This window comes from the organism of the source record quoted next, unplaced genomic scaffold (genome assembly GCF_019419815.1).
Source record: "Pyrus x bretschneideri cultivar Hongxiangsu unplaced genomic scaffold, Pyrus_bretschneideri_v1 Contig11, whole genome shotgun sequence".
In the NCBI taxonomy this organism is placed as follows: domain Eukaryota; kingdom Viridiplantae; phylum Streptophyta; class Magnoliopsida; order Rosales; family Rosaceae; genus Pyrus; species Pyrus x bretschneideri.
This window is the reverse complement of record NW_025999402.1, coordinates 2,702,336-2,721,010: the sequence shown is the minus strand read 5'-3', so window position 1 is coordinate 2,721,010 and position 18,675 is coordinate 2,702,336. Positions and strand designations below refer to the sequence as shown.

At 36.0% G+C, this 18,675-nt stretch overlaps 3 protein-coding genes across 8 annotated transcripts; all 3 read right to left on the bottom strand.

Annotated features, from left to right (window-relative positions):
* Positions 1 to 51: 51 nt before the first annotated feature.
* LOC103959597 (FBD-associated F-box protein At4g10400) lies at positions 52 to 4,215 on the bottom strand. 3 transcript variants are annotated; one of them, XM_048574372.1, is made up of 5 exons: positions 3,891 to 4,215; positions 2,593 to 3,704; positions 2,150 to 2,329; positions 1,651 to 1,716; positions 52 to 601 (listed from the first exon to the last, which is right to left on the bottom strand). In XM_048574372.1, exons 2-5 carry the CDS (start codon positions 3,637 to 3,639, stop codon positions 257 to 259), a joined length of 1,638 nt encoding a protein of 545 aa, XP_048430329.1. In that variant the 5' UTR covers positions 3,640 to 3,704; positions 3,891 to 4,215; the 3' UTR covers positions 52 to 256. The 3 variants fall into 3 exon arrangements, with proteins under 3 accessions (XP_048430329.1, XP_009370222.2, XP_009370223.2); XM_009371947.3 differs by having other exon boundaries at positions 2,593 to 3,800; positions 3,891 to 4,214; XM_009371948.3 differs by having other exon boundaries at positions 2,593 to 3,797; positions 3,891 to 4,214.
* A 1,915-nt stretch (positions 4,216 to 6,130) lies between these two features.
* On the bottom strand, positions 6,131 to 9,340 carry LOC103959600 (E3 ubiquitin-protein ligase HAKAI homolog). 4 transcript variants are annotated; one of them, XM_048574351.1, is made up of 5 exons: positions 9,184 to 9,340; positions 9,015 to 9,108; positions 7,966 to 8,359; positions 7,722 to 7,780; positions 6,131 to 7,397 (listed from the first exon to the last, which is right to left on the bottom strand). In XM_048574351.1, the coding sequence occupies exons 3-5, from the start codon at positions 8,215 to 8,217 to the stop codon at positions 6,290 to 6,292; spliced, it is 1,419 nt and encodes a 472-aa protein (XP_048430308.1). In that variant the 5' UTR covers positions 8,218 to 8,359; positions 9,015 to 9,108; positions 9,184 to 9,340; the 3' UTR covers positions 6,131 to 6,289. The 4 variants fall into 4 exon arrangements, with proteins under 4 accessions (XP_048430308.1, XP_009370228.3, XP_048430312.1 ...); XM_009371953.3 differs by having other exon boundaries at positions 7,966 to 8,329; XM_048574355.1 differs by having other exon boundaries at positions 9,015 to 9,069; positions 9,184 to 9,309.
* Positions 9,341 to 9,910: 570 nt separating this feature from the next.
* Positions 9,911 to 13,323, bottom strand: LOC103959601 (mitochondrial uncoupling protein 1). Its single transcript, XM_009371954.3, has 9 exons — positions 13,149 to 13,323; positions 12,471 to 12,689; positions 12,273 to 12,354; positions 11,854 to 11,987; positions 11,646 to 11,744; positions 11,459 to 11,563; positions 10,876 to 10,950; positions 10,397 to 10,483; positions 9,911 to 10,174 (listed from the first exon to the last, which is right to left on the bottom strand). The coding sequence occupies exons 1-9, from the start codon at positions 13,230 to 13,232 to the stop codon at positions 10,139 to 10,141; spliced, it is 921 nt and encodes a 306-aa protein (XP_009370229.1). The 5' UTR covers positions 13,233 to 13,323; the 3' UTR covers positions 9,911 to 10,138.
* Positions 13,324 to 18,675: the final 5,352 nt, after the last annotated feature.

Genomic DNA, 18,675 nt, shown 5'->3' with positions numbered 1-18,675 from the left:
ATTCAAGGACACCGAAAGAGAGCGCAAAGATTGAGAATGGAAGATGAAGGATGGCAACGACAACGTACTGGTACTAACACTCTGTGAGAAATAGAGATCAAGCTCTTCAACATTACACCTTGAATTTGATTTCTACTCATGCAAACTGTTAAAAGACGTACGAAATGTTTGTTTATTTACCCAAAAAAAAAAAAAAAAAAATCAATCCTTCTTCCTTCTAGATCCCGAGAATCTCTCTTATTTGCTATGTCACTGTCTAAGATCTCATAGTCACTATCCCAGATTTCAATATATCAGGTCCCGAATACGAAATGTAAGATCCCGGACCACAAATTCTGTAAATCCTGTGTGGATCCTGCTGGATGAAAATGGAAGCACTGGAAATCATCTTGCTCCTACTCACCATCCCAGCAACTTTTGATGGAGCATCATCGTCACGATGAACAATGACCATTTTCTTCAAATTTTGAGCACGCTCGAGAATATATCTTGCAAACTCGATTTCATTAGATCCATAGGAATTCTCTATGATTACCTCCTTAAGCTGATGAATGAAAGCAAGGTTTTGCAGTTTCCAGTATTCATTACCAAAGTGACTTGCCTGAAAACATAAAAGCAAATTAATTTGTTGTGCAAAAAAAAAAAAAAAAAAAAAAGAAGCAAATTATTCAAAATTACCAAATAGAAACACAACTTTCTAAATTCATCTTTTGACGACAATTTTTGGGTGCCTCTGTTTAACCCAACTATTCCATAAACTCGCCAAACTCAATATGTTGATCTAAACCCCTTCCAAAAAGGAACGTAAATATATTCCAAAACTAACCCCATTACACCCGAAGAAGGATGTACAGTACCACACTGCCAAACCTCTAGATCGATGAAGTACATGGTACATTCCACATTAAGTGCTGATTTGTCAAACATGTCTTATGAAAATCAAATAAATTTAACCTCAAACTCAAAAATTATATTCGTATCTTGTTTGAAGACCCACAAAATACAGTTTGAGAGTATGTTTAATTTGTCTTAACTTATTTATTTACACTATAATGAAGCTAGGGCAGAGATTATACAAGTTTCACTTAGGACTTAGGGATTTTTAGTTGGAGATAAGTGATGACTATGTTGAGTTTCTGAATATTGATAGCAGTTTCAGAGTTGTCTTTTTCAAACTAGCTTGTCTTATGGCCAATAGCACTACGGTCTAGCGATATTCTTCTCTAACTTGTAAGTGGGATGTCTCAAGTTTGACTTACTTGGATTGCGAGTTCAATACGTAATTATTATGATTTCCCAATTGTGTGACTTACCCCAAATCCTCACTGCATAAAAAGTAGAACATTAAAAGAAACTAGCTAACCCCTTTGCTGCTATGTACTCTAAGGTTACATTTTGACTTTTAATTCTTTTAATAGGAGGGTTTTCTTAAGAAATTGTTGGGTTTAAACTTTAAATAAAGTTTCCCTAAATTATAAGAAAATGATTCTACAAATTAGCACAAGAAAAATGTGTGTCGTGTGCGCAAGAGGGCGATTAATAGGCAACATAGACTTTCACTTACTGTTTACTGTTCCGGGAGCCAAATTCTCACAGAACATACATTGCAAACTCAATTTCATTAGACCCATAGGAATTCTCTATGCTTACCTCCTTAAGCTGATGAATGAAAACAAGGTTTTGCAATTTCCAGCATTCATTACTGGAGAGACTTGCCTAAAGACATGAAAAAAAATTAATTCAAAATCACCAAATAAACACAAAGTAATTCAAAAACAAATTAACTTTTCTGTGACTCTGACTAACCCAACTATTCCACAAATTCACCAAGTTTACATGTTATTGACCCAACCCATTCTAAAAGGAAATGTAAAAACATGTAAGTTGCACTAATATATTACAAAACTAACTATTATGCATAGTGAAAATATATCGCTACATAAAAAAATTAAAAGAAACTAGCTAACCCTTTTGCTGTCATTTAATCTGGGTTAAATTTTGAGTTTTCATTGTTTAATAGGAGGGTTTTCTTAAGAAATACATAAGGTCGCCCTAATTTATTAGCAAATGATTCTAAAAATTAGAACAAGAAAAATATGTGCCGTATGCGTGAGAGGGAGATCAATAGGCAACACAGGCTTTTACTTACTTTTTCAGGAGTCAAATTCTCACAGCTAGTCTTTATGCACAAAATATTCAGATTAGGCATTCTCCTAAGAAGAGAGACCATTGCAGGAACAAGCCTGTTATTCAAGTTCTCACAATGTATGCTCAAGTTTAAAATATTATCCAATATTAGTGTTGTCGTGGAACCTTCCTTGTACAGAGCCTGCAAGTTTTCAAGAAAAAAATCTTAATTACATAGAAAGAACACAAGAATTATCACAATCTTGATTAATATGATCATTAATTTGTCAAAAAATTAAAGTCTAATGCTGTTTAAGTTACTTCATCTCACAAATATCGCATCAATAACATCACAATAAGAATGCAATCTCCATGATTGAAAAGTGAAAACACTCTCAAGAGTCAATTCACAAAATTATTTATAGTGTTTTTACAAAAAAGGTCCAGAGAATAAGTGAACTTTACCTTAACGGTCTCCTCGTTTATGGTCATAACTTTTGCCGAACATATACTGCAAAGAACCTCCAATACTTTGTCAAACTCATTTTTCAGAGGCGCTAAGAAAATCTCAACTTCTTCCAAACTCTTTAAATTTCCCAGACTTTGGCTATTCCTCAATTCGCCTTTCCATTTCAAAGTTTTAAGATTTGGAGCAAAAATCTTCAATGATGTGTTGCTAATTGTGCTTTTTCTGCTCGTAGATGCATCGTAACCACCCCAGTCCATATCTATATATTCAAGTTTCTGACCCGATATAACAAGATGTATGTCACCACACTCGAAAACATATAAGTTAACCAAAGACGAACTTTCAATGGAGATATTTGGTATACCGTTGATAGAAATAAGACGTAATTCCTTAAGGCACTTGCAGCAGCATGAGATCCATTTGAAAACCCTGTCGTCTACTATTTTCACAGAACTCAATGATAAGTAATGGAGATTACTAGAAAAGGATAGAGACGGCGCTTCAACAATCTCCAAAATGCTTACACCTGAGGACACCGATAAAGAGCGCAAAGATTGAGAATGGAAGATGAAAGATGGCCACGAGAACGTACTACTAACACGGTGTGAGAAATAGAGATCAAGCTCTTCAACATTACACCTTACTGCATCACGAATCCACTTGAGTACTCGAGAATGGTCATCAGAAACTTTCTTCGTTGTTTCACTTTTACAGACACTCAAGCTGATGCAGACTCGCTGCATCCTGTTCTGACCACGATCGAGCAAGTACCGATCAAAAGAAGTCATCATCCTCGCTAAATCCACTTTTTTTATGCCTGTCCGCTCATCTGTACCAAAATTCACCACCGGAACCGAGAGACGAAATTGTCTGCATTGTTTGGATACAGCACCCACTCGAGTGAGGTCTTTGAAATTGAGGAAGGAAAGAATCCGATGAACAACTTCCTCCGGAAGATCACTAAATCTGTCCATTCCACTTTCAGAACAAGTTCCTTCAGATTCACAACTTGTGGGTGCCTGGAGCTTACGCTTGCGCGCCATCGTAGCGACTCCTCAAGGCGGTGGTCCGATCCAATAGAGAAAAATCGGATGCCCTTCCCAAACACCTAATCAAATTCTCACAGAGGCATATCATCAAACACTTTCCAGGCGCTAGGACAATCAACTAATTTCAGAAAACCCCGAGCGAAATCAACATGCTTCTGGCAACGAAAAGTGTAGAATTAGACAGAAATTCGAAGTTGAAATCCAAGCTTTCAGAAAATCGGATGTTCTGCAAACAGATCACTTACAGGTGGTATGGTAGCGGCTGAATCAATTCTTCTTCGGCAAAGGAGTCGTCAATGAGCCGGGCAGTGGTTCTCTTCGCTTACGCCTAGATATAGATTAGATTTAAGAAGTTGAACAAAAATAGAAGTTTGGTGTGTTATATAGTTTCTTTTTCTTTTTCTTTTTTTAAATTAATTGTTTGTGTTTTCTTGTTAGTTTAGAATTTGGACCTAGTCGGTTAAAATTAGGATTCCGTACTTGTTGCTTATTAGAGATTTCTATAATAGCATGTTTTGTAATTCAGTCTAGAATTAGTTGGTGGCGTAGTCTTACGAGTTATGTAGATTTTTTGGCGAATCTTGTACTATTGTTTCTTCGTTTTTAATAATATTTGTAGTTTTGTATTTGTTTATTTTATTTGCTTGGTCGTCATTATGCGTACTATGGTTTTGAACTTAATGTAGTTACATAGACTCTATGTGAATTTTATTCGTCGTTTGTTTGTTTGCTTGTTATGTGTACTCTGATTTTCAACTTAATATAGTTCCATAGACTCCATGTGAATTTTAGTTGAGTTCACTTGAAATCTTAGAAACGATGTCTAATTTCTCAAAATCCCTTTATTATTCCTTAAAATCCATTAAAATCCTTCATATTTTAAAACAAATTACACATAGAGTTTTATGAACTATTTTAAAATGAGGAATTAATATACTCGGATTTTTATAGAGTTTTATAAACCTTTTTAAAATAAAATCTTGAATGAATATATCTAGATTTGTAAATTCTTTTAAAATCTTTTAAACTCCTTATTGAATATACCCTCTAAAAGAGTCTACAAAAAGAGAGAGGGATAGATCATGAATGAGAGGGTGAATATACGCTTTTAATGTAGAACTATAAATAATATCGTTTGTTTCATAAAAATAAACAAAAAATAAAAAAAAACTTAAATTGGACAAAAAGATCCAAAGAAAGGGAGTCGTAGGAGTGTGAGAAAGAGATGACAGGAGATAAAGAGAAGGATGAGAGAGAATGAAGAGAGCGAACCATTGAAGACAGAGGAGGAGAAAAAAAAAAAAAAAATGAGATAGATAAGATTGGGAGCAAGTGAGAGGGGAGGAGAGAGAGAAAAAAAAGAAGAAATGAGTTTAAATTTAAAAACTCTAAAAACTCACTTTTGGTATTTTTAGATAATAGACTATTTTCTTAAGTTAGTCTTGAATTCAGTTCTTGAAAATAATTCTACCAACAAGTTTTTGAAAATAGTTCTACCAGCAAGTTTTCTTAACTTTGGTGTTTTTAGATAATAGGTGATTATGAGGAAAACATAATACATCTTGATTTTGTTGGAATTTTTTTTTAAAAACAGAAATCCAAATTGAAATCAGAGTTTTCGGAAAAACTGCATATTCAGCAAACGAATCACTTACAGGGGGTATTACTTGAGATACAAGGCACTCCCTCCTAATAATACATTTATACATAATTACGTTTTCTCCGTAGCTTGGAGTCACCAAACATGCCCTTAATTGTTCTGCACGCTTTTTTTTTTTTTTTTTTTTTTTTTTTTTTAAATACATCGATATTTTTACACTAGGAGAAGGAGGAGTTTGGTTAAGCAACACAATGGGCAACCTAATTTGGTATCGAATTCGTCATTCACGAGATTCGAACCTTCTAAGCGAAGAGGAATACCACCAGACCTCTCCCCTCTCCCTTCTGCACGTTACAATATTAGTTTTTAGCTTTTGAAATGGTTTATACATTTGTACATATTTAGATTTGTTTTTATGAAATGTTTTGCCAACATGTCTTGTTCGCAAGAAGCTTCGACAAGGCCAAAACTCACAGCATGTCTTGTTAGTTGCACATTCCTATGTGAACACACCATTTCCTCCCATGCCTAAATTGCAGTTACCAGAAGAAAGGGTAACACGAGGTTGTTACGTTGTCTTCGAATCATGTCGAATGAAAACTGTAACAGTGGAAAACATCTTGCTTGTACTCACCATCCCTGCTGCAGCTTTTCAGTGCTCATCGTCATCATTTCGGCAACTGGGATTCATTTGACAAATGATGGTTTCTCAGTTGCCGAAATGATGGCTTTCGCCAATTCCCTACATATAGCTGCCTCACTCTTTCATTTTCTCTAAGTCATTTATCTTATGGCCATTGCGAAAAGCCATCTTCATTAATTTCGACTGGTGCAAACTATTGAAAAAAAAAAAAAAAAACAAAATGTAAAGACCTGAGCCAGGGAAAAACAACACTCAGAGAGAACCTTGGACCAATAATGCCACCAAGAAACGAGTTCCAGGGAGGGAAAAAAGAGGAAAATTACAAATATTAATCTGTTCTAGACTTGGCCATCAACAGCCATCATGGGGTGGTCATGTTTCCGGATCTAGCCCTGTCCATCTCATCCTGTATCGCCTTGATAAAACTTACGTTTGAGTTGTGACATGTGAGGTGGGGGTGGAGGTGGCGGAGGAAGTGACATTGGCTGTGCTGCTAAAACACCCTTGCCGTCCCTGGGATCCATGATATTACCACCCTGCACTTGTTCCATTGCGGTGTTGCTCATTTGCGGAGAATTGAAGGGCATACCTCCAGGATTCCGTCCATATTCTCCTTGATAAAATGCAGCTTGTCCTTGAGGCTCTGCAGAGTTAGAGAAACTATCTGCATTTCCTTGACCCCCTGCTGCAGCTTCAAAAGGAGCACCAGCTTGTCCTGCATTCCAAGAGTGTGGATAACTAGCCGGAAAGTTCATTTTACCTACCGAACCAGGGGGGAAACCCAGTAATGACCCCTGTTCTGGTCCAACATCTGGGGCGGAATCCTGTCGTGCCATCTCCTCATAGGGAGCACCATAAACTTGCTGGGATCCATCAACTAGAAAGGGAAGGCCAAATGGAAGAGGCATCCGCACTTGATTGGAATTAACAGGAATTGCATAATTAGGGGGTGGAATGGAATGCATGGATGGATATTCAGAAAAGGGCGTCTCAGATAAAATTCCTTGCTGCTTATCGGAAAATTGGCCAGATTCCTGCATTGGGGCACCCATTGAATCATAGCTTTGTTGATGGAAGAGACTGAGGGGAGCAGGCCTGTCAAAGCCTGGGGGGCGACTGGGGTCTGGAGGGTTATTCTGGACTTGCCCAAAATCTGGGGCTGGGTTGGGCTGCATGACTGGCCTTGGAAGTGATTGTTCTCTAGTTTGTTGAAGCCGAGCTTTGTCCTCACGATCATAGAGCTGAGAATTTGAACCAGGAGAAACTAATGGCCTTGGTGGAGCTCGAGCTGTGGATTCAGATACTGTACATTGTTTGGAATTCTGAGATTCTGATTCATTTCCATCCATTTTGCCTGCATTTGGCTGAAGAAGGTAAGCATGGTTCTCATGGATATGAGATTCAAATTCACCCCTCTTCAGAAAAGATTTCAGACAGTGAGGGGCTGCACAAATGAAGATCCCCTCCATCATTTTGATTGTCTGAATCTTCTGGATGCGTTCGTCGCAACTGTGTAACATAAATCATGAAGTTAAATGTTCAAATGACTCATCAACTAATTCCAATACTTGGTGGTAATCAATGATTTATTGATGCAAATTTAGCCCTATAGTGCAATATCCCTCAATTTAAGTCCTTTAGGTGAGCACTCTTCTAAATAATAGAAGTCCACATGCAAAAGTCAAAATGCTCGTTGGGTGTTATGCCGAAATTCTACAACACTACAAGCCCAAGAAAATCCTTCCGCTCCTTCATTGGGCGAAAGAAAAGGAACAATTTTGTAGATAACAGATTGATGCACTAGTCCGAGCATGTAAAGTTAAGAAAGCTTACAGATAGCATATTGAGTAACTCCTAGCACAATCCAGACAAAAAGCATGCTCACAAGGGCTCTGCAAGAACACAGGCTAGTTAATATATATGAAGTTTATATCATGCAATTCAACACTTGACTTCTGGTATAAATTTCCAGAGTTTCCAAGGGCAAAATATATGAAGCTAAAATAACACCAAGACATGAAATTTAAAAGTAAAAGCAACTAACACATGTGGAAAAACAGGTTTACTCGGTCAATACCAGGCGTCCATAGATAGCAATTGGAAAATCACAGCTAACACAAAAGTGGACGCGTTCTCCAAGCTGGCGACGGGACTTGCGGCCTACATTCTTGACAAGAGTAGTGGTGGTTACTGCACCAATGCCCTTTGCCACAGGAAGATCAGCAAGTACAAGGTGGTCAGGGCATGCAACGGTCACAGTCTCTGCTGGCAAGTGTTTTGCCCCTGCAGCACCCTCTGTTGGTGTAAGACTCTTAAGCCGGATCAGCATCTTTCACCCTACTGTTACCCTCTTCCTTGGATGTATAAAGTTTGCGACTTACTATAGCACGCTAAAATTTCCAACTTCAGACTCCAATTACGAGACCAAGTATCTTCTCCTCCTGTAGATGAATTGAAAATAACAAGTCCTCCTGATGGGGTTATTCAAATGAGTGTATTACGCACTTACATATGGATGAAAAATGATGTATAACTAAGGATGCATTTGTCTGGAGTTGAAAAATAAAACTAGATTGACAAAAATTTGGTTTGATATTAGTGTTTTTGTTTCTCACTTCTATGACTCAAATTAAGGAAATTCTGGAAGATTGATAACAAATAGACACGAGAAGGCGCAAAGACTATAGTTTTATCCACAAATCTAGACAAGCGATACACGAATCTAAAGGTAAGCAGCCACAAGGTATTTCTAAGTTCCAAGAACCAAACACAGAAACCACACAGGCAGACTGTCACCCAAAAAAACGAAGGTTAACCCGAAAAAATTCTCGACTCCGATAAACTAACCTAAAAGGTTCAGGTGCCACAAAAATAATAACACCAACATGTTGAATGTTCACATGTTCTCTTCAGACTCTGTATCAAGCAGGAAATAAACTAAGCAGGTGAACCTAAAACTTGTAATTTACAGCATAAAATCTCTGTTTGGTTCCATGGAATCCAACCGAATGCAACTATTTGGGGTCATAGCTAACGAAGTTGGCATTGCAATCCAAATGTGCCCAATTAATACACAAATCTGAACCAAATTTCTTTGGACTGATCGTGGGGAGCAAATACACTAACCGGCAAGTCGTCCATTACGACGTCGTCGGCGATCGCAACCATCGAGCAGCCAAGTCTGAAAAGGGTAAATGATATTTAGTTACCGCCGCAAGCCCTAATAAAATCCGATAGAAATTGATTAGATGTCAAGATGTGTGGAAAATTAAGGAAAAGGGAAATTAAGGAGTACCTGAGCTAAATTGGGAGAAAATTGGCGGAAGAAGAAGAAGGAATTCTGAAATTTTGTTAAATGGCGCGTGGATTTCGGCCGAGATTTGGAACACGAAGAAGAAGGGAACTGGTTTACTGGGTTTTGGGTTGGTAACAGTTAATGGGCTGACCGACTTGAGGGCCGGTGTGGGCTTGTGGACTATTTGGAAAGAACAAAAAAAACAAAGTTCGTTGTTGGAGGACGTCTCACGTGGTTAGCTTGACTGAATTTGAGATCTCAGATGCAAAAGTAAATACTCTTATCTGAACTACAAAATTTTTAACGTAACAACAAACTATTGTTATGATATCGTGAATGCATTGTTGAATCATGAGAGAATTTAAAAATTAAATAAAACGTGGGACTGGAGTAGCTATGTCTTTCCAATCAAGTGATGAGAGAGACGTACTCATGATTAAACCTTGTTTGATTCCGATTTTAAACAGAAGCACACATATGGTAATCGATAATTAGAATCAAAACAAGGAATCAGATTTGAACACAAAGTATTCTTGTGTTTAATAAGAATCAAAACAAGGAGACGGATTCGAACACAAAGTATTCTTGTGTTTACAAAATATGGAGAATCAAAACAGAAATGGTTCCCAAACGGAATAAGAAATTCAATCTGTTATTTTGGAGGAATTGAAAAATAACATTAAGTATATTAAAACCAAAAGTCATGAGTACGACAAGAGAGATAAGATGGTCCAGAAAACAAATTATCATTATTTGTAAAACTTCATAGTTTCGAATGCATGTTTTCCTTGGGAGGAAGAGGAACCTTCTCCTCAGTTAGCAAAAAAAATGCCACTAAAAATGTTTAATCTAGGCCTTATTATTCTCTAAAACAACTATCAGTTGCTGCAGATGCTACAACCCCTAAAAAACCCCACATTGTCCTTGATCCTCGCGACCTCGATCCTCGTTAAGCTCACGATGACTCTATATTTCTCACAACCTTCTTAACCTGCCACGAGAATTAAAAGATGAGAAACTAATTCAGGATAGTTACTGAAGGACAATCAAGAAATCTAAAGATTAACTGGCTACAGGACTGTTTTCCAAATACATAGCTACGTTATCTATGCTGAAGCCCCCACAGCTATTGACACGGGAGTGGCAAGTGCATGCAAAGACCAAAAACACGAAATGGTGAAGAACAGGAAAGTGGAGGAGTTGCAAAATGTACCTGCTCAAGGGTTAGAAACATGATGACATTCCACGATCCTAGCCGTCCAAAATTTGGGATGAAGCCCTTGTAAAAGGCCAAGGGTCCCTGTAAAACATTGAACGCGGTTAATAACCAGTATCTTTTGATGAGTCTCTTCAATTAACTAAAGTTGGAAGTTAGTGTTGGGTTGTAGCAGTTAGCACCCTATTCAGTCTGCACGTAGATTACACAATGCAAATACACTAATGCTTAAATGCCTTTAGATACTTCACATCGCAACTACAGAAACCAACTGCATAATTTGTTTCAATCGGTTACTAGATTTCTGACTAGCTTTAGATTCTACATCTCACGATTCTCACCCACAAGCTAATTTGGATTACCTCTGAATGCAAATACACTTATACTTGATTTGCATAACTTCTTAACTTATTAAAGCAATTTTAAAGTGTAAATTAAGAATAGGCTAGAAGGTATTGGAAGAAATTAATTTGTACATCATTCTTCAGAGTTTTGAGGAAGCAATCCATCGTGTTTTTGTAAGCAGAATCTCCCATCATTCTTGACTTAACCTGAGAAAAGATGAACAATAAAAAATAAATTAAATATGAGGTTGTATGATGCAATGAGAATAAAAATGCAGCTCAATCAGTACATGAAAATAGGTAAACCATTTAGACAAAAAGAAAAGAGCGACCACTTATTGAGTCCATACGTGGCTAAAAAAGGACATAAATCAACAAGTCAATAATAAATGTGCTTGCATAACAGATACAAGACTAATTTACATCTTTAATTGATCAGAGCTTGAAAAAGAGTTTCATATCATATAAAAGTACAGGATGAGAACATGAAAAGAAATGGTAAGAACTAACTGTTTGCATTCTCCATAAGAACTAATAAATATGATGGATGCCTTCCGGCTAATACATATGTGCCACATGCTCTTATCCTGAGTTAATAAGTCATCAATTCACTTGCTGCCAGAACATGTAAGCAAACATAGTATGCACTAGATACCAGATATACTTAACTAGAGACCAATCAGATAGATTTCACATTTGAATGTAGATAAATTACCACATCAACTGGTGAGCCAATACAGACAGCAAAGAAACCAGCCCCCAGACCAGAAAGAAGGTGAGTGACAACATTATCTGAGAACCCTGGAAGTTTTAGAAGTGTCTGCATTGAAATGTATACACATTAAGATAAGTGTAAAGAGTGCTGCTCCAAAAGAACAAAATAAGACTGTTAGTGATCTTACCTCCTTCACTTGATCATAACTGGCTAGTTCGGCAGCATTAATAATAGAATTACGTGCAATGTTGGGTCCGATCCCAGTCCAGAGTGCCCCAACTCCCTCCTAATTTTGCAGATGTGACCCAAGTTTAAAAAGTCAGAAAGAAAAAATTATATATATATGAATGCCATCCCCTCCTTTTTATCTTAAATTTCCAGGATAGTTGTTCAACCTGTCTCACAATGGTGGAATACGCATTCAGTGATCCCGAATAACGCCTTGGTGCACCAGGTGGTAATTTTCCTTCAGCTTGAAGTCTAACTTTCACAAGATCAGTTGGATTTGCCACTGTGATTGCTAGAGCACCTATTTTTTTTATCAAAAAAGCAAGTTTGAAAAGTCAAATGTAAATCCAAAATTAACAAGGACCCACTTACATATCAAAAAAGCCAACATACAGGTCTTACTGCCTATCTTTCCATCTTAGAAAGAAAAAAGATTAAACCAACTATGGACTTCCAGCCAAACTATAATATGACACCACTAGGATACTACAGACAGTAATGCAGATACAGCGCACAAGACTACTTTTATTCCACAAAACCAGCAGAAACAAAAGGTAAATCGAAAAGCAACCACAACCATGCTTACCAGTTGTTAAGGCAGCAAGTATTTTCTTTGTTAAAGGAACATCACCAACAAAGTCACTGCCTCCGCAATAGAAGGACTTGATCTGTAAAGCATACAATTTATATGTATTAGACATCAGAAAGCACAGATATCACATACACTAAAAAGAAAATTTCACAATAAGTTTGCGTTTTCTGAAAAATAAGAATCGGGACGTACAGGATCATACAACCCAATTCTTAAACCTCCATATAGGCATTGACGATGCAATCCAGGTATAATTCCTTTCCAGAGTGCCGTCAGACCTTCTTCCCTGGCTATGGTAGCAACTGTGCCCAGCATACCCCTGTATTTAGGTAAGGCCACTCCATCACCTGCAACAGCTTTCTTCTGGAGTTGAAGCCTGACTTTAGCCGTGTCCAACGGAATAGTACAAATCTGCACCAAGTTAATCAAAAGAACGTCAAACTTAACAGAAACAAACAGTTGGAAGACATCATAATCAATTGTCTCCTCATACTCAATTGTGTGTATAAACAGGAAGGTCTGATCACAACAAACTAATTAAGATTCAAGTGCGGCACCGGGTCACCTAATTACACGAAAAACTAACCTAAAAATGTAAATTATCAACACATTATACAGCAAAACCAAAACAGCTACATATTTTTTCAAAATTTTAAGCGCAATTTCTGGGAACAACCAAAAACCCAGATAGCAGAATCATGAACTCAACATATCCGATACGCCAATATAAAATTCATCACAATTTAGGACATGAGTTTCATCTCTCATTTGACTATTGATATAAAAAAAACAGTCCACGGGAATCCGTATCGATTCAATTTCGCATAGAAAATAACGTGATCACTGATCAGAGTTCATTTGATTGATTACCTCAGCAAAACAGGCGGAGAAGGCGCTGCTTGCAAAAGTTCCGGCGAAAGAAATGTCGGATTTGGACTTGCTATCGGCCACCATGGCTGAGATGATTGAAACAAAAACGACGGCCGACAGAATCAGATGCGAGTAGGGTTTTAATAGAGGAATGGGAACCCAAATTGCCCAATTGGGTTTCGCTGGAATGCGATTCCCGGGAAAAGCGAATCCCCAATCGGAGGTTTTGCAATTGGGTTTTTGCCTCTACGAGTCACGAAGCGCTCTTCTGCTTCTCCATGTCATTGCTCACTGCTTTTATTAACGCTTTCGCCGCTTTTCCCACCTTTTCGCTTTTGGAATCTCTGCGGGTGCTTATTCGGGAATTTACTGCACTCGCGGTATTTTCACGAATTGGGTTTTGCCACGTGTTGTGATATGGGCATAAGGGTCATTTTGTAGTCGCAAGTTTGGAAGTTGGTGATGTGGGCTGCTTCTATTGGTGTAGAATTTGGTGGAGTAATTGAAGGCCTTACGGTTGTTATGGAAAGGAAACTTTCATGTAACTAGTGACATCATATGCGCAAATATATTAGATAGTTAGGATAATTTTTAACACGTGGAAAATATTCAATTGACCGGTGACGTTATTAGAAGGAAAATGTTATTAAAATACTTACTTTCACATTTCACACATTTTTATTAATTTTTTGTTATTGACCTTTTTAAATTTATTTGATCTGACGACTAAAAATTAAATGATATGTGTGATAATTAAAAATGGGCATGTGAATAACATTACCTTACTAAAATTATGCATTGGTCTTAAGAGAGAACCTCTTGCTAATTTTTTTTTTAACAAACGATATTATCTACATTAAGGGTGGGAGGAGTGGGCTAAGTAGCAATAATGTGATTTAAATTCGTCTTTATCTAATAAATAAATATTTGATAATGATAGGGAGACCAAAATTATAAATCAAATTTTGTAAACCAAATGATGTGAACGTTGATGATTGACTTATTACTTAAGTGTTAATTAACGTGTTTATTTTCTATTAGTAACACATCATTTGATTTAAAATTTTGGTCTTCCTAACATTATTCAATATTTATTTATTAGCCTGAGTTTTGGGGGTGATTAATTAAGGCAAATACAGAGAAGTTTTATGGTTGGCTATCTGAATCAGTGAACCAGATAAGGATTTTGAAGGGTATTTTTCTAATCATGGTGGACTAATTAAAACATGATCAATTAAAGTAATAGTAATGAGATTGACACATATGGTTGTTGAGTAAACAATTCTTGTGGCATGGCCTGGTTATGATTTGCTGGTGTTTAAATACAAATATTATTTTAGTGTTTAAATGCAACATTAAGGATGGTTAATGACAATTATTTTGAAATTGTTAAATAAAAAAAAATCATCTTTTTAGACTAGTTTTTATAAATCACATAATACAATGACTGATACTTGAAATCCAAGTAGTGGTTTCTCAAACATGACTCCTGCCGAATTGATAACTTTAAGAAAAAGTGAATTGAAAGGCATAAGATAAGAATATAAATGGAGTCCAAATGGACCACTTCTGTGAGGGGCAGTGGCCAATTGGACCAATTTGAATAGGTCAGGTCAGGTGGGTTGATGAAAGTTTTCGGGTACACTCGGAGAAGACAAAAAAGTGATGTTAAATGTTAATGTAGGGCGTGTAGATGGAGTATGGAGAACAATTCGTATAAAACGAGTTTATCATTACGTGCCCTTTTTTATTTAATAATATCTTGTTGTGTGAAGAAAAATTTACACAGTAATGTATTACAAGATAGGAGCCACTACATAATGACAACTCATTTTATGTAAATCTTTCTGGTGTAGGTGAGGATATTCTACGGTGCACACTATGATATTTTACCCGTTAGATCATTGTTTAAAAATACAAAAATTAAGATCCAACCATTGTAACGGTTAAGATATCTGGAGCATTTCATTTTCCGCGTTACTTTAAAATCTTTTGTGTAGGTGATTATTAGGGTTGGATGCAAGTAAGGAATCAATATTTTTTTTTTGTCAAACGATAGATTTGTTAGGTTAAATGTTAGATTAGGAAGTCGACATGATTCTAACTCATGTGTGATGAAATGACAACACTCCTCTCCACCACTGTGGTAGAGAGTCACTTGCAAGGACTCAATTAATATGTTAAAAGGGTTTGGGCATAATTGGTATTACATTTTAGAAGATTTATATCCTAATAAGCGCTTTTATTAGAAATATTATTATTAGAAGCACAATAAAGTTTGTTAAAATTGAAAGGTGCTTTTTCATAAAGTACTTGTATCAGTCAAAAGCATTCTAAGTTTGTTTATTCTAAACGCAATCAAAAGCGTTTCTTAGCTATTGAAAGCAATTTTGGCTTTTCAAATGAAATATCAAACATGACCTTAAGGCACTTAGGAAAAAGGAGAGAGCTAAACTCGTTGTCTACGAGCATTTGGGTCTGTCCACCAATGAGGTAAGTGGACCATATATTGGATCAACAAATGATAAGACTCACAAACGGGTGCATAAACGATTGTCACTTAGCATAACTATGAAATAAAATAGATGAACAATTAAATATTTCAAAAGGTGAAATTTTGGCTTCTTAAGATTGAGGAGGGAGTTCCTCTCAAGATATTTTGTTATTGATCTAGATAGTTTCGTGCTTGTGATTAGAATCGTTCAATTATAAATTAATTTGTAAAGATAATCTATGGAAAAAAAATCATAAAATAAGATTGTTTAGTCAATCAACTGTAGCAAATAAATAGACAGTTTGTAATGCTTTTATTGTACCGAACTATTTATTCTTATCTAGTTCATGACTAAACGATCTCATCTCATTTTTTATTAATTTTTTGTAAAGATGATCTTCTAAAGTGATTTACAATATGAACGGTTTCGATCATAAACAAGAGGTTCCATAAACCAACAACAAGACATATTAAAGGGAGTAGGATTCTCTTCCTTCTAAATCTCTCTCCCCTCCAGTCTCTTCTTATTTGAACGATTATGTTTAAGTCATGTTAACATCTTGTGTTGACTTCTTTATAGAAATAGAAAGACAAAAAAGAAAATTTGAGAGGATGAGAAGTAGGGGAAGAGAATTTAAAGAGAAGAAAATGTTACTCTGTATTAAAAAAAAAAACTCCTCCTCATTTATCGGGTGAGAAGCTAAGTTAAATTCCAATCCAAAATAGGTAGTTGCATGATGAAAATGATGAGTATTTATCAAATATAGCCAAAAATTAACCCTTAATTTCAAAAATGTCACTTTTTATAAAATCTTTAAAATATATCTAAAATTTCACCTAAATAAACACAAATACCCTCAAATTTAACAATCAAATAAATTAAAGGTTTTTTTTTAGCCAAAATGATTCGTGACATTGATATAACTCCTTAATTTGGTTCTTAACAATTAATGCTAATCAATAGTAGTGTTCTTGAATTTGTCTATCGTGAATCATTTTAGTCTTTCTTTGAATTTGTCCATCGTGATCATTTTAGTTTTTTTGTGAAAAATCTGTCAATTGCTCTATTAGTGTGATGATGTGGAGCCACGTGAGTCTCACAAATACAATCATATAATGACATGTGGATTAACTTTAAAAACTATTTTTATATTTGAAACTAAAAATGATATTAGTAAGAAAAAAGGCGTTGAAGGCATGATTGAAATTCTTCTGCTCCCACTTACAGTAACCGTGGCGGCGCTCAATGTTGGTGATGATGGGGTCGAAGTGGAAAGGGTTGTGGTGGTGGAGTGTAGAAGTGAAGGTGAAGTTGGACCGGAGCTTGGGGCGACAGTAGCTAAAAAGCTTTTAATTTATTTAATTGTTAAATTTGAGGACATTTGTGTCTATTTAAGTGAAATTTTGAAAATATTTGATTTTTTTTATTTTATAAAAAATGACATTTTTGAAATTAAAAGTTAATTTTTGGTTATATTTGATAAATACTCGAAATTGATTCTCTCCGGATCCAATTTGTGGGGATTCTAGGGATCCTTACATCCTAGTCGTTCATCGTATATCGTGCAATAAATTTTCGTCAAACATTATTTGTGCTTAATTTTAAATAAAAAAAAATCAAATAATTTCTAACCTCATTATATACGATGAATGACTAAAATGTAATGATTCATACGAACTCCACAAAATGGATCCGAATGAAATCCAATTCCTTTGCATGCATCACAGCGTAACTGTTTGTTTGTGTTAAATCTTTTCATTCATCGGTGGAATCGTGCCAACATGAAATGAATGGACGTTTGCTTTTGTCATGTGTATGGGTTTGCAAATTCGACAACAAACTCCTTTCACTGCCTTCCTTGCTTTCTCCTGTCTGTTGTTTGCCTCTTCGTAGCCTCTCTTGTCTTCTCTTGGGCCTCTGTGCCCCACTTTCCTTGTTCTCCCCTTAAAAAAACTTTCGCGTTCCGGTCTGCTATTCCCAAAATTCCAACGCCCACCCCTGCGCGTTGTGGATTATTATTATTAAATTTTTTTTGAAAATATAAAAGTAAAAGGGTTTTACATTTATGAAAGAAAAAAATTTTACAAGTGCTTATAAAAGGTTAAGTTATTTTTTATATTGTTAATTAGTTTATAGTGAATCCTCAAGTTTCTTATGTCTGAAGCCCAAAAGGCTACATGTGCTCCACGTTATCCAAATTGTGTTGTCTACGTATTTAGCTTGAAAATTTGCTACATGTGAGGATGTGTGAAAATGTGAAACTAAAAAGAGCCCAACATCGATGAAAGAATAAACCATACAAGGGCTTATATGAAGTTGGACTCCTATCTATCTTGCAATTGGTTTTATGATAAAACTGGATTTCAAAAGCCCAGTTTGGCAAGCTGCTAACAATCCTTTCCTGGACAAATATAGCGCTTAAACGGCTCCATATTTCATGCGTTTATTACTGTCAAACGAGGATCCTCTTCGAATTCTCTTTGTGGGAATCTGGTTGATCAATCAATGGTGTTCGTTCATCGAACATTGTGCGGTCAGTTTTCATTAAGTATTGTTTACATTTAATTTTAAATAAAAAATTTAAAAGAATTTCTTACCTAAAAATGTACTATAAACGGACACGATTGATTAATCATTCAGATTCCTACAAAAAGAATTCGATTAGGATCCTAATCCATTATTGTCATCACATTCACATGATAATAATCAAAGTTTGTTTCGTATATAACTCATTTACTCACTAGGCGCCAAGCCTCTCAACTTTCCGTATCCTTTTTGCTGTGGTTTTATGTTACTCCCTCGAGATCACATCTAACCCATTAGAGAGTTTTGAATCTGCACTACACGCGTTCCACCTAATTTTCGAGTTGTAGCCCAACCTCATATAAGTTATTACTAAGTTTTAAAAATCGTTAGATGTTAGTCGGGCAGTGGGCAGGGGTCTAGTACCTAGGCAGATTTATATAAATTTATTATATATCTTATAAATAAGTGTCTATTTACACCTAAAATATATATATATACTTGTATAG

Excerpts from the sequence above, each read along its gene's own strand:
- LOC103959597 (XM_048574372.1), bottom strand. The coding sequence starts at position 3,639 with ATGGCGCGCAAGCGTAAGCTCCAGGCACCCACAAGTTGTGAATCTGAA. Across the intron at positions 2,330-2,592 it reads TAAACGAGGAGACCGTTAAG|GCTCTGTACAAGGAAGGTTC; the intron begins GTAAAGTTCACT and ends GAAAACTTGCAG. Across the intron at positions 602-1,650 it reads TCATTCATCAGCTTAAGGAG|GCAAGTCACTTTGGTAATGA; the intron begins GTAAGCATAGAG and ends TTATGTTTTCAG.
- LOC103959600 (XM_048574351.1), bottom strand. The coding sequence starts at position 8,217 with ATGCTGATCCGGCTTAAGAGTCTTACACCAACAGAGGGTGCTGCAGGG. Across the intron at positions 7,781-7,965 it reads TTGCTATCTATGGACGCCTG|AGCCCTTGTGAGCATGCTTT; the intron begins GTATTGACCGAG and ends GTGTTCTTGCAG. Across the intron at positions 7,398-7,721 it reads AGTTACTCAATATGCTATCT|TTGCGACGAACGCATCCAGA; the intron begins GTAAGCTTTCTT and ends TATGTTACACAG.
- LOC103959601 (XM_009371954.3), bottom strand. The coding sequence starts at position 13,232 with ATGGTGGCCGATAGCAAGTCCAAATCCGACATTTCTTTCGCCGGAACT. Across the intron at positions 11,564-11,645 it reads GTTATGATCAAGTGAAGGAG|ACACTTCTAAAACTTCCAGG; the intron begins GTAAGATCACTA and ends ATTTCAATGCAG. Across the intron at positions 10,175-10,396 it reads TGTTTCTAACCCTTGAGCAG|GTTAAGAAGGTTGTGAGAAA; the intron begins GTACATTTTGCA and ends TTCTCGTGGCAG.